The 18830-nt window shown below is 44.5% G+C and overlaps 1 protein-coding gene across 1 annotated transcript in view; it reads right to left on the bottom strand.

The window, feature by feature from the left end:
- AP1S1 (adaptor related protein complex 1 subunit sigma 1) overlaps positions 1–15165 on the bottom strand; it is a 73229-nt gene extending 58064 nt beyond the window's left edge. Inside the window, exon 1 of the mRNA XM_085638218.1 lies at positions 14134–15165. Coding sequence (XP_085494344.1) covers positions 14134–14346 — 213 coding nt within the window. The 5' untranslated portion in view covers positions 14347–15165. The remainder of the gene's footprint in view (positions 1–14133) is intronic.
- Between the last annotated feature and the right edge of the window lie 3665 nt (positions 15166–18830).

Raw genomic sequence — 18830 nt, 5'->3', positions numbered from 1 at the left:
TCACAATTTCTTTCCCTGTGCTGAGCCCACCATAACTACAACAGCAAACAACCCTTCTCCTGTGGTCTGTAATGTGAGCAGCCAGCAACAATACACTCGCGCAGGGCCACTTACACCAGCCGAGGTATCTGCAGCCTGAGCTGGGCTGCTGCAGTGTCTCCAGAACACGTTGCCCGGCCGGCTTGTTCAAAGGAGGCGGCGCTCCGCGTGACTCCTGGCGGACACGGCGGGGCTGCCTGAACTCGCATCCCGATGGCCTTCCTGCAGCGGAGCCGTGAGCAGCGCTACGCCAAGGAAAGGTGCGTGACCTTGTTAAACTGAGGGTACGTGGATGGGGGAGGTCTTGCGTGACGGTGCCCGGGCCAGGAGCTGGAGCGTAGGAAAGCGGCACTATTCGGTGCGTCTTCCGGGCTCCTTGTTTACAGCATGCCTGCTCGTGTTTCTCAGCGCAGGCTGCTGACAGCTGGTATCGCGTTGCAGGGATCGGTGCGTTTAAGGCCCACTGCCCCCCGCTGGCAATGTACCTGCGCTCCCCTTGCTTTACCCGGGTTTCAGGGGCTGCACTAGCCCACCTCCCTCCGCGCCCTATCTGGGGCACTAACGTTTACGTACTTGTGGGAGAGTCAGATCAAAAGGCACGGGATACAACACAACGAATGCTGGTGTTCCCGGAAATAGCCTTGTTGGGAAGCGATATACGTAAGCCCTCTAAAGCGACTCTCATTTAATCATAGCTGTACGATGGTCTCATGTCATGAGAGTGACTTTATGATTGGCGTTTTTAATAGGAACGGCTTACGGCTAGCATGCTGGTAGTGGTAGTTCCGCGCTTCTTGTCATAGCCCCACAGCTCCCAGCCTGTTTAGTGCTGGTATCAAAAAGTCAGGCATGCCTGAAAGTTATATTTGCCTGTTAAAGATGCAGTTGACAGTAGGTTTCCTTTATTTTTTCAGACTATGAAATAGGTTCTGCTTGAGTTTCACCAACACGTTAACCAAATCAATGCTGTGTCCTCAAGTCTACATACTTCGGAGGAAGACAAAAACTTCTAATTTCCTGGCTTTGCCATGTGGACCGTGCCATTGCACGCAGAGTGAGAGTTTGACCGTCAATTTATCTATTTAGGCATTTTTCAGAATGAGTTTACATTTATGCACACTGTGTTGTTAATGCAGCCAGGTGTAACTTTAAAGGCAACGTTTTACATTTCCAGGTCACTGCTGCGAAAAAAAATGAGCGAGGTTTGTGGAATTTCATTAATAATAATTCAATTGGCCCTAGTAAAAAAAGAGACATCTGAGTGAAGGGAGAGAGACAACAGAGAATGAAGGTTCAGACCTACAGAGCGAAAGTGTAGGAGTGCAAGAAGCAATGTTGTGAGAGAACTCCGAGAGGTACAGAAAAATAGGGATTCATGTGTAAGAGAGAGGACCAATGAGACAAACATGATAGAAAGATTTGCTGATAGATAGGGCAATGGATATCGATTAGGGGTTGCAATGGGTCGCAGTTGTGACTCCTGTATTGTTCTTTCAAATCCCTCGCAGTGCTTTTGCTCTCTCATGGCATCTGATGTGGCAAGAACACCGAGGCAGCTGCATTTGTGAGTGTTAGGTCTCCTGCCTTCCTGTTATGTGGCCGTTTTTTTTATGCCAATAATGAATAATAGTCTATTATTCAATATTAGTGTAATAAAATGGAGTCCTAGGAGCTGTAACAGGACATATGCTAACCGCTGAGGTAAGTTAAAGAAAATGCTTTTAAATCTATGTTGTGTCCATGTGTGCAAGTGTGTGTGTGACAGCGTAAGTGTGAGAGTGAGTGTATTTTTATGTGCAAGCATGTTTGTGTGTGACAGTGAGTGTGAGTGAGAATGAGTGTGATGCGTGTTAGAGAGAATTAGTGTGAATGAGAATGAATGTAAAAATGATTAAGAGTGAGTGGCAGTGATGAATGTAACTGAGTGAGAATAAATGCGTCCAAGTGAGTGAGAATAAGTTACAATGAGTGAATGAGAGTAAGAATGATTACAAGTGAGTGAGCAGGAATGTAGGACTGAGTGGCTCTGTATGTGTGGGTGGCTTTGTGTGTGTGGCTCTGTGTGGGTGCAAATGCAATAGGTCTCGCATTGGAGAGTGATTAAGCTATTGACATTGTAAATAACAATGCCGTTTCTTTAAATGTTTTAAAAACAAAAACAAACAAGAATAATGTCATGAGCAATGCCAATAGCTCTAACTTTAACAATGCCGAGACCATTGCATTATAAATGCTTGTTATAGCTTCTTTAATAGCTAAATCCCTCATTTTACAGTCCTGGAAAACAGATCTTGTTCCATCCTTTCAGGCATGGAAGACAAAACTACTCCGAATCCAGGGTAGGGAAAGAAAATATGCTCTCAGATCAGGGGCTCTCAAAAATAAAAATATGATAAATATTGGAGTGTGTTTGATCTATAAATTTGTCCGGCTATTACTTAATCAGATTTATACTTTTCTGAGAACATCTATTTTGTCTACTAGTCTATTACGATTGTCTCGACTTCGCACTTTATAACTCAATTCTGGTATATTAATTGAGAAGACGCTCATTGTATCTAAATGCTACGTACTGTTTTCATTCAATCAAAATCTTTTGAATTTCAATGACAGTTGATTGATCGTTTGCTTTTACACAACCTTGCACTTTATAATCTTAAACATTACAATGACAATTTGCATGAATGTTCTTAGCACTTTCTCGTACTGTATTAATTGGATTTCATTTGTTTTCTTTATTGTATTGTCATATTTGAACTCTCAATAAAAAATAAATTTAAAAAAAAAGTGTTACATGGGAGCAAAACAAACCAGAACACTTTACTTGGTGATGTTCAAATTACACATAGTTGCAGAAACTCGTTTGCCAAGCATTATTGTTTGTACACTATACAGTTTCATCAGTAAAGCTGCATGTCAGTGGGAACATTTGTGGCCATTTCAATGTACAATCTGCTAATTACAAAAGACAGTTGTTACCACTTCATGCTTTAGTTATATTTATTAAAAGTGATAGTTTTCAAACATAATTTGAGAAACATTCCTGCCCCGCCCTGATGAAAATGCTGTTAATGAACTAAGACAAGTCAGGGGTCATGAGTATTCTATACGTGGCTAAATTTGTATTCTATATGGAAAGAAAGTTTATTCTAATACATCAAACTAGATATTTTTTGTACAGCAGACATGCTGAACTCGCACATTTGAAGGTGCTCTGAAATGTGATCATGAAGAAAATTGTATATTATTTTGTGCAGTCAGAGTTCTAAATTTGCACCCCTCTTACCTCGCTGTGTCTAGGTGTCTGGTACAAGGACAGCTATATGCCTTGTTACTATAGCAATCCTGTTCTTTTGTGAAGTTTTAAAATATACTGCAACTTATATTTAACACTTTTGCCCTTGACAGTTTCTTAGCTGGTCTGGTTTTCCGTGTTTGGAAGACACCCTCTGGAGTGAGTGATTGAAAATGGTGTTGCTTGTGGAAAGACTGGTTATACAGGAGGTGTGTGAGATTTGGAAATGTGCTTTAGACATGGAGCAGTAGCAGCTTTGCGCATGAGAGAATCTTGCTCATCAGTGACTCTGCAACATGAAAGCTCCGGGGCCGCACAATATGCTTCATTACTATATCCTTATAATGTCCCACAGTCAAGACCAATGGCAAATGCTTGTTTGTACTTGTGTGATGAAAAAAATATTTTAATAAAATAAAAAACAAAATCAGAATACGTGGTGATGTGCAAATTATAAATATGTTTTCTGAAACCCAATTTCCATAGACCATTGTTAAAACACTATATAGTTTTATCAGTAAAGCTGCATGGTAGTGGGAAGGTTTTTGGCCATTTCTAGGAAATTAACTCTGTAAATGCCAGTGAGCTACCACATCATGCTTTTGTAATATATTTATTAAAAGTGAGTGATTAGCCATGAACTGAGAAACACCAATGCCTTGATGGCAATGCTATTAGTAAATTGAGAGGCAAGACGGGGATCATGTGTACCCTATATGTGGGCTAGATTCTTATTACACATGAAGCAAATGTTTAGTCTATTTAATCAAACAAAGGAGTTTTGTACAGCACAAATGCTGAACTCACATGTGAAGGGGCACTAATATGTGAGATGATGAAAAAAAGACTCTATAAAATAAAATATTTGCTAATGATCACACAATTTGAGATCAGTTAAAGGTCATGTAGATTGGTTAGGTTGAGTAGATTAATGAAGTTACTCGACCTGCAGGTCTAATAAAAAATTTCTGATTTTCAATGCATGTCCTAACCCAATAATGCTCTCAATAAATATTCCTGGGACAGAGAGAAGGGAAGAAGTTAACGGTAGTAACCCATTTTAACAAAAGATGCAGGGTGTAGATTAGTATGGCACTCTGCAAATATGAGGATGATCACAAGTAAAACTGTTGAAGAGTGTAGGGGGGGGGGCGATTAACCTCGGTTTAGATTAAAAAAACCAAAGGAAATGATGGACGGAGTGTTGAACATTGCAAGCACTCACCCCCAGTCAACTGATCTGGGTTTAATCCATCACCGTTCTTTGGCCCACTCTGCCACCCCAGTTCAGACATGGCCATATGCAAATCAGTCTGACCCTGTGCCTCATGGGAACAGTCCAGCCCGAACTGCCAAGCCATGTCTTTCCTGGACCGGAAACAAGCTTCCTAGGACCGGTTTCTGGCATTTCAGCCGTCTTCAGCCAGGCTTGCTTGAATCCAGTGGCAAAGTGAGCAAGGGACTCACGTCTGAGCATACCCTGCCAACTTATGGCTAACAAAGCAAAAACCAAAGGAAATGATGGACGGAGTGTTGAACATTGCAAGCACTCACCCCCAGTCAACTGATCTGGGTTTAATCCATCACCGTTCTTTAGCCCACTCTGCCACCCCAGTTCAGACATGGCCATATGCAAATCAGTCTGACCCTGTGCCTCATGGGAACAGTCCAGCTCCAACTACCAAGCCACGTCTTCCCTGGACCGGAAACAAGCTTCCTGATGAGGAAGCAGGTTACTGCGCAAGGTTAATTAGCTCTGCTGAATTAAACTCATCAAGTTGTGAATGAAACCCATTGGAAATAAAATTAATTATAGCAAATCGTGGTTCGATAAGGCATGTAGAGAAGACAATAATAGACTGAGAAGGGAATTGAAACGCACCCCTAGTGAACCTGAAGCGATAAGCGTTTGCAGATAGTCCTATACACAGGCTCCTAGGAAGAGAAAAGCGGACCTAAAAGTCAAGAAACTGGAAGCCAACACGCCTGCCAAGCAAAAGATCTGCAGGCTTTCTGGAATGCTGTGCTTCCCGCCTCTCCCCAGGTTCCACTTCCAATAAAGTCACCTTCCATATAAGCCTGGAGGGCTGGGTATGTCACTTTGGCAGGATTTACCACTTAATTGATCCTACTCCAGAAAGAGGCTTACAGAGGCTAATAGTCCATATCAAAAAGCTCCAGGCCCCGATGGGATGCCTATAGATAAACACAAGGAAAATGTGGCAACGTGTGCTACTTTCCTAACCAATGTCATCAATTCCTCTTGTAAGGCAGGGTTTCCATTTTCCTGGCATGCATTTATTATTGTGCCAGCTTTCTAAAAGGGTTATGTGCAAGACCCAAAGTGCTAACATCCAATCTAGTTATTGGATTTTACAGTTAAAATTATCAGAAAGAGTTTTGGACAGGGTGCCCCTCTGGTCCATGGAAAAGAATATCCTCTATCAGGTCCAATACAGTTTCAGAAAAGGCCTTGGAACTATTGAACAAGGTTTAAACCTACATCTTTTAGTTTCCAAGTATACCTTTGCTAAATCTAGCCCTATTCACTTAGCATTCATGGATCTTTCAAGTGCATTTGATTGCGTTGATACAAGCTTTGGGACATTTTAAGTACTCTGGGCTTGGAGGAGGGTTCGTGACATTCTTGCAGTGCCTCCACATTAACCTGGCTACCTCTGTGGGGAATAGAGACGGAGGGGAGTGTTCTGACTCTTTTGCAGTCAAACGTGGGGTACGTCAAGGTTGTGTGATGGCACCTATCCTGTGTTTTCTTTATATAAATAGATTGGAAGCAGCTTTAACAAATTCAGGGGCTGGGGTTCCGATGGTTAATGAAAAAAAAAACAGTTTGTGCGCTCCTATACGCAGATGATGCTGTGCTGCTAGCCAGGACATGTAATAGTCTTAAGGTTTTGATTTCTTCCTTTGTGCTGTTTATGAAGAATTTAGAGCTGGAAAACAATTTAACTAAAACTTTTACTATGGTTTGTTGCTATAAAAACTTGCCGCATTATCATTGGGCAAAGGTTTATTGAGAGTGTGATCCAGTTTCCATATCTTGGTATAATGTATGACAGCGCGTGTACCTGGACCCAGTGTATCAACGATACAAAAAAAACGCATGTGATAGGTTCAATTTTAGTTCTTGCCTCTTGAATTGGCTAGAAGCTCATCCTTACCTTGCTTGAAAATATAAGAGGAAATGTCTGCCTATATTGACTTACTGATGTTTGGTGTTATAGAGATGTAAGTGGTGCCCAATATATAGGGTGTGCCGTCATCTTCTGGAAATCTCTTTAGCAATATTGCAATTCGCTATTCATCGGAACTAGATCTGGAGTATACAGAGGACCAGATAAATCTTGCTCCCCTGTTGTTGCGGTACTCCATTTGGTACAAGGCGGACTTGCCTGAATGGTGAAGTTTTCCTAGATTGCCTCTCATGTGACTATGGGAAAATGATACCCAGGCTTAAATACATTCAGGAGACAACTCGGGCCTTAGGCTGCACATTAATGAATGAGAAACTTTCAGACATTTATAAAAGAACAGTAGGTGGGTGAAGGAGTGTTTTCTTTCAGTTAGAAGGGCCCAGAGAGAGGGTAGAGAATTATTGAAGCCCTCAGTCATGGATTATTGTCTCATACAAACCACGCAGGGGGTGGCACCCTACTTACGTCTGGTGTCGGAAACTTGGGAACGTTCACTGTTGTCCAGTTGTAGGCTAGGCTCAATTAGGTGGCTACTTTGTTATTCACCAGGACGATTTGCTGCTTTTGATATTTGCACATGCTCATGTGATGAGATGTCACCACAAACCCCGTTACATGTTGTCGTTTTGTAGATTCTAGCTTCCTCTAAAAAGTAATTTCTGTAGATTTTATCTTCCTCCAAGTCATGGGTACTCACAAACATTTTTCCGGGGGCCACAAAGTTTGGTCTATGGTGTGACGGAGGGCCACACTGATGTCAGCGGGGGGTGTAAAGTGGATGTAGGGGAAGCAAAGCATGTATATCTAGTGGCTCTCTTTAAAATGAAGGTGTTCCTTAAGTTAAGGGCCTAGTTACTTCCTTTCCCTAACTGCAATTAACCTTTAAATAAGTGCTTCCTGTATATTTAACTTTTTTTAGGTCGAGGACTACCGGTCTGCCGAAGGCAGAACCGGAAGTCGGAGATTTAATGTTTTCTAGAGTGGCTATTTAGCCCGCCTCTCTTTTAGCTTCTCCTCCATTGGCTGGCTTCCTAAACGGAGGCCAGCCGTTGGAGGAGAGAGCCGTCCCTCCAAATAGGCTCAGTCTTTTTCAGATTCGGGGGCGTGTTCCTTGCTGTTCTTTCCACTTTTTAGCCACGCCCCTTTAGAACAGCAGGAACACGCCCCCGAATCCGAAAAAGTTTGGAAGCTCCCATCCGCCATTTTTTAATCGATCGTCTGGCCGTGAGGATCTTCTTGCTGTTGCTCTCTCGCGCTGCCCGCCTAGTTAGGCCCTGTATCTTAATTAGTAACCACGTTTCACATTTCCATCTACTACTCGTGTGTCGCCCCAGCGCTGCGTCCTCCTCGCTGCCCTGCACACCGGGTTTTCACGCCGTGCCTTTTGTTTGCGGTGAGTGTAGTTTCTTTTGGGCACCAGAGACCCCCTCCCCCCCCCCATGCATCTCGTACAAGGTGCAGCATTGAATAGTCCTCCCTATTTTGCCCCAGTCTCTCCCGGTTTAGCCGTGTGGCTGCTGGCAACGGGCTGTGGGTGTTCCTTCCTCCCTCCCTCCTAGCGGCAGGGGAGGAGTGCGCAGGACTCCGTGATTGTTTAAGCTCACCCTGGCATTCCCTTCTGCAGCTGCGGGGAGATTGTGTAGGACCAGCCCCTAGCGCCCTACCTCCCGGACGCGCACACCGGCAGCATGTCCGGCATGATCCGTATCGTTATCGAGGGCCCCGGACCCTGGGGCTTCAGGCTCGTCGGTGGGAAGGACTTTGACCAGCCTCTCACCAGCCGCACTGCGCCAGCTATTTTCCAGGGGGATTTTTGCTTAGCCAACAACCCCAGCGCGCTCTGAAATTCCCACTCCTTCAAGGCGCATAATATTTTACTACAAAGACTACAGATGCCATAAGAACATTTCCCCAGTTAGTCATAAACCCTGTTTCTTTTTCCTTTTCAACAGTGTGCTTAGGGGGCGGTCGGAGGAGTAATGTAACACCTCCGGCACCCCCCTTCACCTTTCTCACAGTCTCCCCTCCCCTGAGCTCCCCGGTACAAATTAGAGTGGATGCCAGGGTGCGGCTTCCCGACACCACAGCGCTCTACCCCACAGATTGACGAGCCCTCTCGGATGGCAATTTACTGTACGCGGCAGCCACGCTGGAGCCGCCGCACATCTGGAGTAGAGTAACCGTACCGAGGAGCAGGGGCCAGCGAGGCTGGAGCCAATGAGGCGGAGAGATGGCGATGAAAGGCCGCCCCCCACCCCCTGCCCCTTCACTCCCTGGGCAGAAATCTTTAATGTTAGAGCCGCGGTGGAGAAGGGGGGGCGCTCTAACCCTCTTGTCGAATGTTGTCATTTGGTGTTCTTTATCTACGGAGGGTCACAAAGTGTGACCTAGAAAACAGATGTAAAGCTTTTTTTTATTTGACCGTTTTACAGCCCTGCTTTGTTGAACTGTTTTGCTTGAGAAAGTCCTTCGAGATTAGGAGTTTCTGTCACAGGCCAGTGCCGCGAGCCCTCCGTTATCGGACGCTTCTGTTGTTCCTCGGGCTGCGCAGTCACAGTAATCGAGGATGGCTTACAGTCCAGTGCACATCTGATGGACAGGCCTGACTCCCAGATGACTGGAGTCACGTCTGGACAGGTCTGAGTCACTCCTGAACAGGATCTCTTAAGCACATCATGGGTCAGCTGGTCAATCATGGAAGGCATTTTATGTCGCTAGCCCCCACCCCAAGCTCAGTCTCATAGAAACCATCACTTTAAATGTATTTTTTGCAGTTAAAAGTCGATTCTGATACTATTCTCTCGGTCACAGGATCTTCTTTGTCATTCCTAAACATTATGGTATTTCTGCCTATGTGCTGGGACAGCAGAGCACATTTACACTTCAAATGTCCCTTTAAAACTCAGTTTAAGGAGAAAACACACACACACACACACACACACACACCTCCCCCTCCCCCCTCCCCCAAATGCCTTTTATGCGGCAAAATCGCATTTTTGTCGCTTTTTGAAGATTAAAAGATCTTCAGAAAATGCTGTAAGTAGGTGGCGAATACTGTCATAAGCAAGAATTTGACACTGCCACTTTAAGGTTCCAAAGAGCTCCACTGCCCCTGGAAGCCGAGCAGCGGCAGTTAAGGCAGTTTATTTTTCCACTCTTTCACTACCTCACTCTCTCTATCTCACTACCTCACTCTCTATCTCACTACCTCACCCTCTATCTCACTACCTCACCCTCTATCTCACTACCTCACCCTCTATCTCACTACCTCACTCTCTATCTCACTACCTCACTCTCTATCTCACTACCTCACTCTCTATCTCACTACCTCACTCTCTCTCACTACCTCACTCTCTCTCACTACCTCACTCTCTCTCACTACCTCACTCTCTCTCACTACCTCACTCTCTCTCACTACCTCACTCTCTCTCACTACCTCACTCTCTCTCACTACCTCACTCTCTCTCACTACCTCACTCTCTATTTCAATACCTCACTCTCTATTTCAATACCTCACTCTCTATTTCAATACCTCACTCTCTCTCTCTATCTCACTACCTCACTCTCTATCTCACTCTCTATCTACCTCACTCTCTCTCACTACCTCACTCTCTATTTCAATACCTCTCTCTCTCTCTCTCTATCTCACTACCTCACTCTCTCTCACTACCTCACTCTCTATTTCAATACCTCACTCTCTCTATCTCACTACCTGACTCTCTCTCTGCTAATGCAATAGGTATCACATATGCAAAAAAAAGCTAATGCCAATAGAAATGACAATACCATTTATTTAGGGATACAAAAATGATAAAAAAAATAATGAACAATACCAATAGCTCTACCTAGAATATTGCCGAGACCATTGCATTGTAAATGCTTGTTTTAGGTTAGTGCCGAGTCAAGTAACCAGCAGCCCAGTGCTGCTGCTGCCCAGACAGCCGCATGCAAAGGTCAGGAGGGCCACATGCGGCCCCCAGCCTTACTTTGAGTATCACTGCTCTAAGTGTAATCTGCTACCTATTTTAAGGAAGCACAATTTTAACAAGTATAGAGTGGCACTGTTATATTTGTTGCAACTAGATCTCCTGATGTTTGTATAGCAGTAGGTTTTTTGCTGAAAAATGCACTTTCCTTGTATAATTAACTGATGTTTTAATGCTTATTTTTAGCCTTTATTGTAATTCCGTCTATCGATTTTGTATATGTTTTTTTTTTCTTATGGATTTTTAGATGCATTTTGCACCTTTTATAATCAGCTCTAAAAGTAATCGAAAAATATATTGATTGATTGATTGATCTCCCTTCCCACATCAAAGTCCTGTTGTCCTTCAACGGGGAGCGAGTTCACACCTATTCAAATGCCAATTACTAGCTGGCAAAAGTGGGAAAGAAAAATGCAGCTTAGCTTCCAGTGACTTCAGGTAGGGCAAAGGTAAGTTCCTAAAAATACCCTTTCGTTAATAATTATACAAAATGTGATTTTTTTTACCATAAATTGGATTTTGAATAATTAAAAAAAAGTCCTTGAATTATTATTCTAGCTGTTTCTAAGCTGAAATAAGCATTATTAGATATAATAACGTAACCCAGTGTTTTTCCGTGGAGCAGCCAGCCTTGCTACAGTGAAAATAGCCTGTTCTGCTTTTAATTACCATGCACCCTGCCTTATGGGCAATAAGGCCTACTTTCGGCTAACTTATTAATATTTAAAAGGAAGATTTATACCTTTCAAAGTGGATTTATTTTGACACGCCAGATTGGCAGTTTAAAACTGTACAGCCAGGCTAGGAGGGCAGGCCTGGAGACAGGGTTTGCTGGGTCACTGCAGTGGGCGGCACAATGTTTGCTGCAGCCCACAATCGACATTCAAAATACAGGCCCTGGGTACATTCCATATCATATGCTATGGACTTCTAGGCAAGTTAAATATCCCAATCAGTTGTGTACCAATTTTAACATGCTCAACACCCCCCGCAAGCACTTTACTACTGGTTAGCATTAGTAAATCATGCAGGGTTCTATGTCCAACAAAAATAAGGATCAGCAAAAAGGCAACAATATCCAGGGTGACTTTGCCAAAAGGGCAAATTCCATCAAAAACCCATTTCAAGTTGGCCGCCAATGCAGTCATGATGCACAGGCAGCCATGTTAGAATGGTAAATTAAAATGTAAAAAGTGAAAGATAAAGTGTGCCTCAGCACAATAAAAGGAATCAAACTTTGTGAGGAATGGCATTGAACAACTGAGTCAGGTGACAAAGCCATCCAATCATGAGCAAAGAGGGGCGTGGGGGCGACCAAAAAGGTAGGTTTGCACAGAGACAACTCCTTCTACAGATAGCTAAAGTGGTCTTGTGCAGAGGCATAAAAGTAGACAAGTCTCAAAAGTACTGGAACACATTGCTTAAGCAGTTTAAATAGAAACAAGCCACAGAAGAACCATCCCTGAATTAACAAAACAAAAAAAAGGAGTCTTACCATGGAACATTGGTTATTACTCAGAAAAGTGCTTTTTAAGAGAAAACCAACCTGTTCCCTGCTGCACCGATATAAATGTATGCACATAAAATTAAAAAAAAGTGTTCTCAAAGTCGCCCTTAAAATGCTCATACAATATGGGCACAGGTAAACTGCAGGGGAATGACACCTTCAGTGTTTGCCCACGGTCTGGCCAAAAACTTGACAAAACCAGAGCCATTGGAATTATGTGATTCTGCTGGAGCTGCGTTTTCCACACAATTATGGATTTGCCACACACTCCATTATAAACTGTATAATCTGAAGATTTTAACAAAAAGATATATTTTTAGCTCAAACACATCAATAGTTACTAAAAACATGGCGAAGTATTCCCTCTCAGAGGAAGGCTCTATGCAAAGGTTGACTGGTCCTCTTTCAGTTGCTTATTGCTTTATTTGGTTAATAAACTGGTACCAATTAGATGAAAGGGAGGGGTTGAGAAATGTGCGCTTTAAGGGGGGCTAATGTAAGAATGGTGCAAAACAACTGAGCAATGTGATACAAAACTTTTGAAAACATGTTGAGGGACAGTTTCTGAAATGTGGTGAACGTTAGCTAATGATTTCAAAAGTTATAAGCAAAAATGGATATACAATTCCTTAAGAAAAAAGTGTCATTTTACTTGAATTCAACACAAGAACCTGTGTTTTGTTATAGACCAGATGAATAAAGAGCAACTATGTACAAAAATGTCAATGTAAGGTTTTGGTCACATGATGATCAACTCTAAACAAGACTGGATTGTGTCACCAAAACCCTATAAAGTTACTTGTGTATTTTATATGAGAATTTTTTTTTTTACTAGTTCAAATGGGACTATTCGAAGATAAAGGAGTAGTACTACACACTACTTTCTAGCCTTTGCACTGGTTTAAATATGTATTTCCCAGACAGTGTAAGGTCTGAATTCTAGAAAATAAATAATTCATGGGCATGATTTAATCACTGTGAAATTAGAACTTTAAAACACTCAAAACTAGGATATAAAACCTAAACAAATATTGATGTTCAACTGAAATGGGTTATCTATGGTACAGTTTCACTCACTAATTCATTACACCTGCACGCCAGACAAGCCCTGTGGCCAAAATGCTCCTTTCTGCACTAAACAGTGGGATTGCCAATGCCTAGTGTGCGCCTGTCATTGTCTGTACCTTTGCCCGTACCTCTGCTCCCAGTACACGTATACAATCGAGCACATGACAAAAGGTATAACAAGTGCAGGCAGCTACCAAAGGTTGATAGCCAAATATCAGAAAACTAGGGAGGGAACTAGGAGCCAAAAGGTTACCATTCGGAAGAGGCGAAAGTAAAGAGATGGGAAATGCAGCCACTGTGGGAATACCACGCACCAAACCACAGGGGAGTAGCTAATCGGAAAAGAAGGGGAGCTGTCCGCAAATCGCCACACCAGTGTTCTAGATAATATGGGTCACACCTGAGTGTTGGGGTCAGCACAGGTCAGTACTTCATAAGGGCACAGGATAGTACATTTGGAAGGCGCCAATGGGAAAATGTGAGTAACCGTATCTGTCAGAGATGCAGTTAATCACATTAAGGGAAATGCGACGGGACCGTGTTAACAAACCTGGGGTAAAAACAGGTGACATGAATAAAAAGCAGGTATGATACATTAACCAGTAAACACGTTTTGCATACCTCACAATAAGATCCCATCTAAAGGTACCAACTACTGTCCCCATAACTTAATCTAAAAAGTAATACTCCGAATCATTTACAGGCAGATATATTCCTATGACAGATGCAAACGGACATCATCTTTATCCCAGGACACCTCCATGTCACAAGTATCGAACTATGAACAGGCAGGACAAGTGTCCCAGCCTCGGGAGCTGGAAGGCAACACTGGGAGCGGCTTCGCACCTGGAGGTCGAACGGGTATGCAGCTCTGAAAGAAAACAAGTGAACACACCTGGGGAAGAAAATGTAAAGACAACTGGTGGAATCAAGAAAAAAAACACAGGTAAAAATGTCGAAAGGCAAGCTCTCCCCCAGAGTTTTAGGATGACGTCAACGCGCAGTACATACAGTAGCCCTTACCATGGTTCCGCGGCCGCTCGTGTTTCCGGATCCAGGAACGCTTGGAGATCGAGATGAACTGCGCAGGCGTGAATCGGTGAGAACCTCCGCATCAGGAACCAAAGGTGCACCGCGCACGCTCACCAGCGAAGGAAACGAGTCAGCGAAACAGTAAAGAAACTTCTTACTGATGGCGGCGGCCATCTTGGAAAGGAGCATGGCTACATGAAGCATCGATCAGCACACCAGCAGCAGGATAATTTTAGGAAAACAATTCGAACGCGGAGTCTAACAAGGGCCTGAATGTAGCAGGGGCTCATGACTTTGTGGGATTACAGGAATAAATGGAAGGGAAAGGAGTCTGTAGAAGGGACAGCAAGAGAAACATTGTGAAAAAGCAACATGTATTGTGCAATGGAAGTGGTGGGAGGAAAATGTGAACATGCAAAAAGCAAAGGGTATGCAACAGAGGCAGTGCTAGGTCAGTGATAATACAGGATGAGGAGCAATTTGTGTGCCAAATAAGAACATCGAGTGGCAGGACAAGCGATTGTGTAAAATATAGTACAAATAGAAAACAGAAATTACGGAGCACAAATTCAACGTCTGACAAATTGTACTATGAGTGAGTGCAGCAGTGAGGTTCGGTAGCTGGCAATGCTGCAGCATATAAATTCCGAACGCTCAGCTCTGAGCTGTACCTTCAAAACGAAGGAGCGGTTTTTACCTGCAAGTCCTAGGCCAGTGATTTGCTTTCACCTGCACCTTCAATGGGGGAAGCTCTGCATTATCTTCGAGCTGAAAACTTGGTGTAGCTACATCTCAACTCAGAAAGCACAGCTTTGAGCAACACTATAAAGCTTAAGGTATGAACGGACAAGCTGAAGGCTCTGCTCAGAGCTGCTCTAACAAGTGAGTCTTTTTTCAGAGCTGCCTATTTACAAGCTGGTGGCCCAGCTCATAACTGCACGTACAAGCTAAAGGCGCAGTTATAGCTATGATCACAAGATATAAACAATATATCTCTTAGCTGAGCTTACGAGCGGAAGACTCAGCTGATAGCTACTCATATAAGGCAAAACCAGACTGTACAGTTGCAGTATGAACAGAATGCTTTGTCTATAGCTGCAGCTACAAACAAAAAGTTCAATTCATAAGGCATTTACCCTCCCTCCCCCCTTTTGACCCCTGTCAGTGACCCCCATTACTGCCGGTTATTCTAATTTCTATGTCAGTGACTCTGCACTCTCCACCAGAAACAAACCACTCCCTCTCGTTGACCCAATGTTCTTTCTCGCTGACCTCCCTCTCTCTCTCCTTGACAGCCCATTCCCTCTCACTGACTGCGTTCTCTCGTACGCCCAGCCACTGTTCTCTCTCTACACCGACTCCATCTGTCCCAGATACCATCCTTCCTTTGTCAATTAGCCTTTCCCTGTCAGTGACCAACTTTTCTCTCAGAGTGACCACCCTACTCCTCTGAGTGACCACCATTTCCCTCTTGCTGACTGCTGTCTTTCTGTTAACAATGACAGCCTCTCTCTTGGCAGCCACTTTTTTTCTTTCATCAAGTCCCCGCTGCCTTTCGGCATCTGACCTCTCCCTGCCACTGACAGCTCGTCGTTTCTCTGGAAGCACCCTTTCTCTCGCAGGAACTAGCTTCTCTCTGTCAGTGACAGTCTTTTCCCTGTCTCTCGCCAGCCTTTCCCTATCGGCGACCACTCGCTCCCTGTCACAAATTACTCTCTCGCGGTCGCTGATCACTCTTTCTCTTTCCATAAAGAGACTCTCTGCATCAGGTACTGCGCTCTCTTGGCCAGAGGGGCCATCTTCCCGCCGGTGAGTCCCGTCTGACCCCCCACTTTCACCCACCCATTTTTCCCAGTTCCTCTGATCCCATCTCACATCGCCGGAGACTCCAACTCCTATGTCACTGAGCCACCTCTCCCTCTCAGTGACACCCCAGCCTTTCTCAGGGACACCTTTATCTTCTTTAGGGCGGTCTTTCTGCCCCACTCTGAGCCACCTCTCTCTCTCACTAACCTCCCAACTGTCTCTTGCGTGTCTCCTGTCCCTTTCATTGTTTCCCCTCCAGTGGCCACCTGGGCCTCCCCAGCTCCCGAAGGGTCCCCCAACTGGACCACCACAGACTGGTCCCAGTGGTGCCCAGACTCCAACATGCCCTCGGGCGTTGACCCATCGCTCCCTCTCCCCGACTAGTCTCTCCATCTCGGAGACCCATCCTTCCCTCAGTGTAACTCTCATATCCGTTTTGCTCACCCCCTTTTCTCGATGCATAACAAACCTCTCATTTGCCGTGACCACCCTCTCCCTTTCACTAACCACCCTCTCCCAGTCGCTAAGGGTCCTCTGAGGCCTCACGCCCACCCGGCCTTGCCCCGGCTCCTCCTGCTTAACTGTCCCGCTAGACGTCTCCATTCCAAGATGGCCACCTCTCCCCGCAGAGGACCGGAGCCGCTCTGATGGCTAGCATGCGCAGTGTCAGCGAAGTGCGTCACAGGGGTTCAGCAGCGCTTAGCTTACGAGCTCCGTGATCTAGCGACATCCACATTAAGATCAGGCAGGCCATTCAATTAGGTCTTTCTAAAGAGGGAGTGTAGGTCGCGATGTCTGTAAACAAGTTGCGGGTAGCCTGACCCTAAGATGACTGTCTATAACTCAACCGAATCTGCCTGCCGTGTCGCTCCCAATAGGAAGTAATGGAATTGAATTGTGGGTAAAGGAAGTCGTTGTTTGATGACGTTCAGTTTTTTTTCCTTACGCTATTTTCTAGAATGCCGAATTTTCATCTTTTTGTGATTCTAGCGAGTAGAGGGACATTTAGATAAAAATTGGGACAAATTAATAACTTGCTTTGACCTTTTAAACAGGAGAGCGCTGAAATAAAGCAGTTCCTCTAGTATTTTTAGGTCGTTGGTGATGGCCAGAGAGCAAGTGAATGTGTTGTAGAGAGCCAACCACGCATGTATAGTTCTATGTCAGGACCGGAGGCTCCGATTATGCTTCTATGTGTCTATGTATTGTCTATGTATTGGCATTTGTAAGGCGCATATATCACCCGAAGGTCTCATAGCGCCAGCAGATACTCGGATGATAGGCATAGGTCATACAGAATTAGAATAGCCATGTTTTCAAGAGTTTGCGAAATTTCTGGTGGCTGGGTTCAAGTCTAATGTGTAATGGGAGGGCATTCCAACTTACGGGGGCAATTTTGGAGAAGGATCTGTCTCCATTTCTGACAGTTCGTACTTTAGGGACCGCAAGAAGGTGCATGCTGGAGGATCTGAGTGTTCTGGTCGGGCGGTAGTCTGTCAGTTTATTTGCTAGATAGACTGGGCCTTTGCCGTTCAGAGATTTATGGACTAAGCAGCACATCTTGAACTTAATTGAACTTTTTGATGGGGAGCCAGTGAAGCGACTTCAGACAAGGGGCGGAAGGGGTACGAGGGGGGAGATCAAGAGCCATCCTGGCTACAGTATTTTGAAGGACCTGGAGTTTGTTCAAGAGATTCTCGTTTATAGAGGCGAAAAGGGCATTGCCGTAGTCCAGGCGACTAATAATAAGTCCCTGGATTAGAGGCAACCGAGAGGAAAGAGGAATCCACTTGAAGATTTTGTTTAAGTTACGCATGAGCCCAAAGCTGGTATGAGAGATGTTGTTGATATGGTCAGCCAAGGTGAGTTTATTATCAAGCATGATCCCTAAGTTGCGGGCTGCTGCCTTGGGAAGAGGGCAAGCTCCCAGCGATGCTGGCCACCACTCGTCTGACCAATGCCTATGAGCGTTTCCGAAAAGCAAGATCTCTGTTTTGGCCGCATTGAGTTAAAGATAATTGGTTGACATCCAGTCCTTTACTGCAAGCATACATTTTTGGAACTTCAGTTTAGTGTTAGTGGGGTTGGGTCCCAGGGTGATAAGGATTTGAGTGTCGTCAGCATAGGACACAGTTTCAAATCCGTGAGCTTTGATTAATCTTGCAAGGGGAGAGACGTAAAGATTAAAGAGCGTGGGGCTCAAAATAGAGCCCTGCGGTACACCTTTATCCACTTACTGATTTTCTGACGAGAATTTGCCAATCTGGACCTTTGAGCTCCGTCCAGTCAGGTAGCTTTTGACCCATGCTAGAGCTGGGCCTTCGACACCAACCTCTGTCAGCCGTTCTATCCGAATGCTGTGTGAGATGGTGTCGAAGGCGGCGGATAGGTCGAGTAGTATTAAAATGGCTGACTGTTTAGCATCCAAAGCTAACCTGATGTTGTCGATCATTTTGAGTTGGGCTGTTTCGGTGCTATGGAAAGCCCTAAATCCAGACTGGGATGGGTCTAATAATTTATTAGACTCAAGATGTTTAGTGAGTTGGATGTTAATTAGGGATTCCAATACCTTGCCAAACATTGGGAGAAGGGAGATGGGCCTATAATTCAGAGGCTGTGAAGGGTCAGCAAAAGGCTTTTTCAGGATAGGTCTGACGATGGCTTCTTTCCAGTGTGAGGGAACCGTTGAGTGAGAAAGTGAGAGATTATAAAAATTCTGGTCAGGTGAGGGATCAAGATGGGCGCAATTTTGGACAGAATTAAAGAAGAAGCTGGGTCAGTCGGGGAGCCTGACTTGATTCTATTCATAGTGAGGGTTACTTCATCTTCCGTGAATGGGTGAAATTGATTTAAGATGGCGATGGGAACGGGGTGGGCTGTAA

The sequence above is a fragment of the Triturus cristatus genome, chromosome 12 (genome assembly GCF_964204655.1).
Source record: "Triturus cristatus chromosome 12, aTriCri1.1, whole genome shotgun sequence".
Lineage (NCBI taxonomy): Eukaryota > Metazoa > Chordata > Amphibia > Caudata > Salamandridae > Triturus > Triturus cristatus.
Note: the sequence above shows the minus strand (reverse complement) of the source record. Positions and strands in the feature narration are given on the sequence as shown.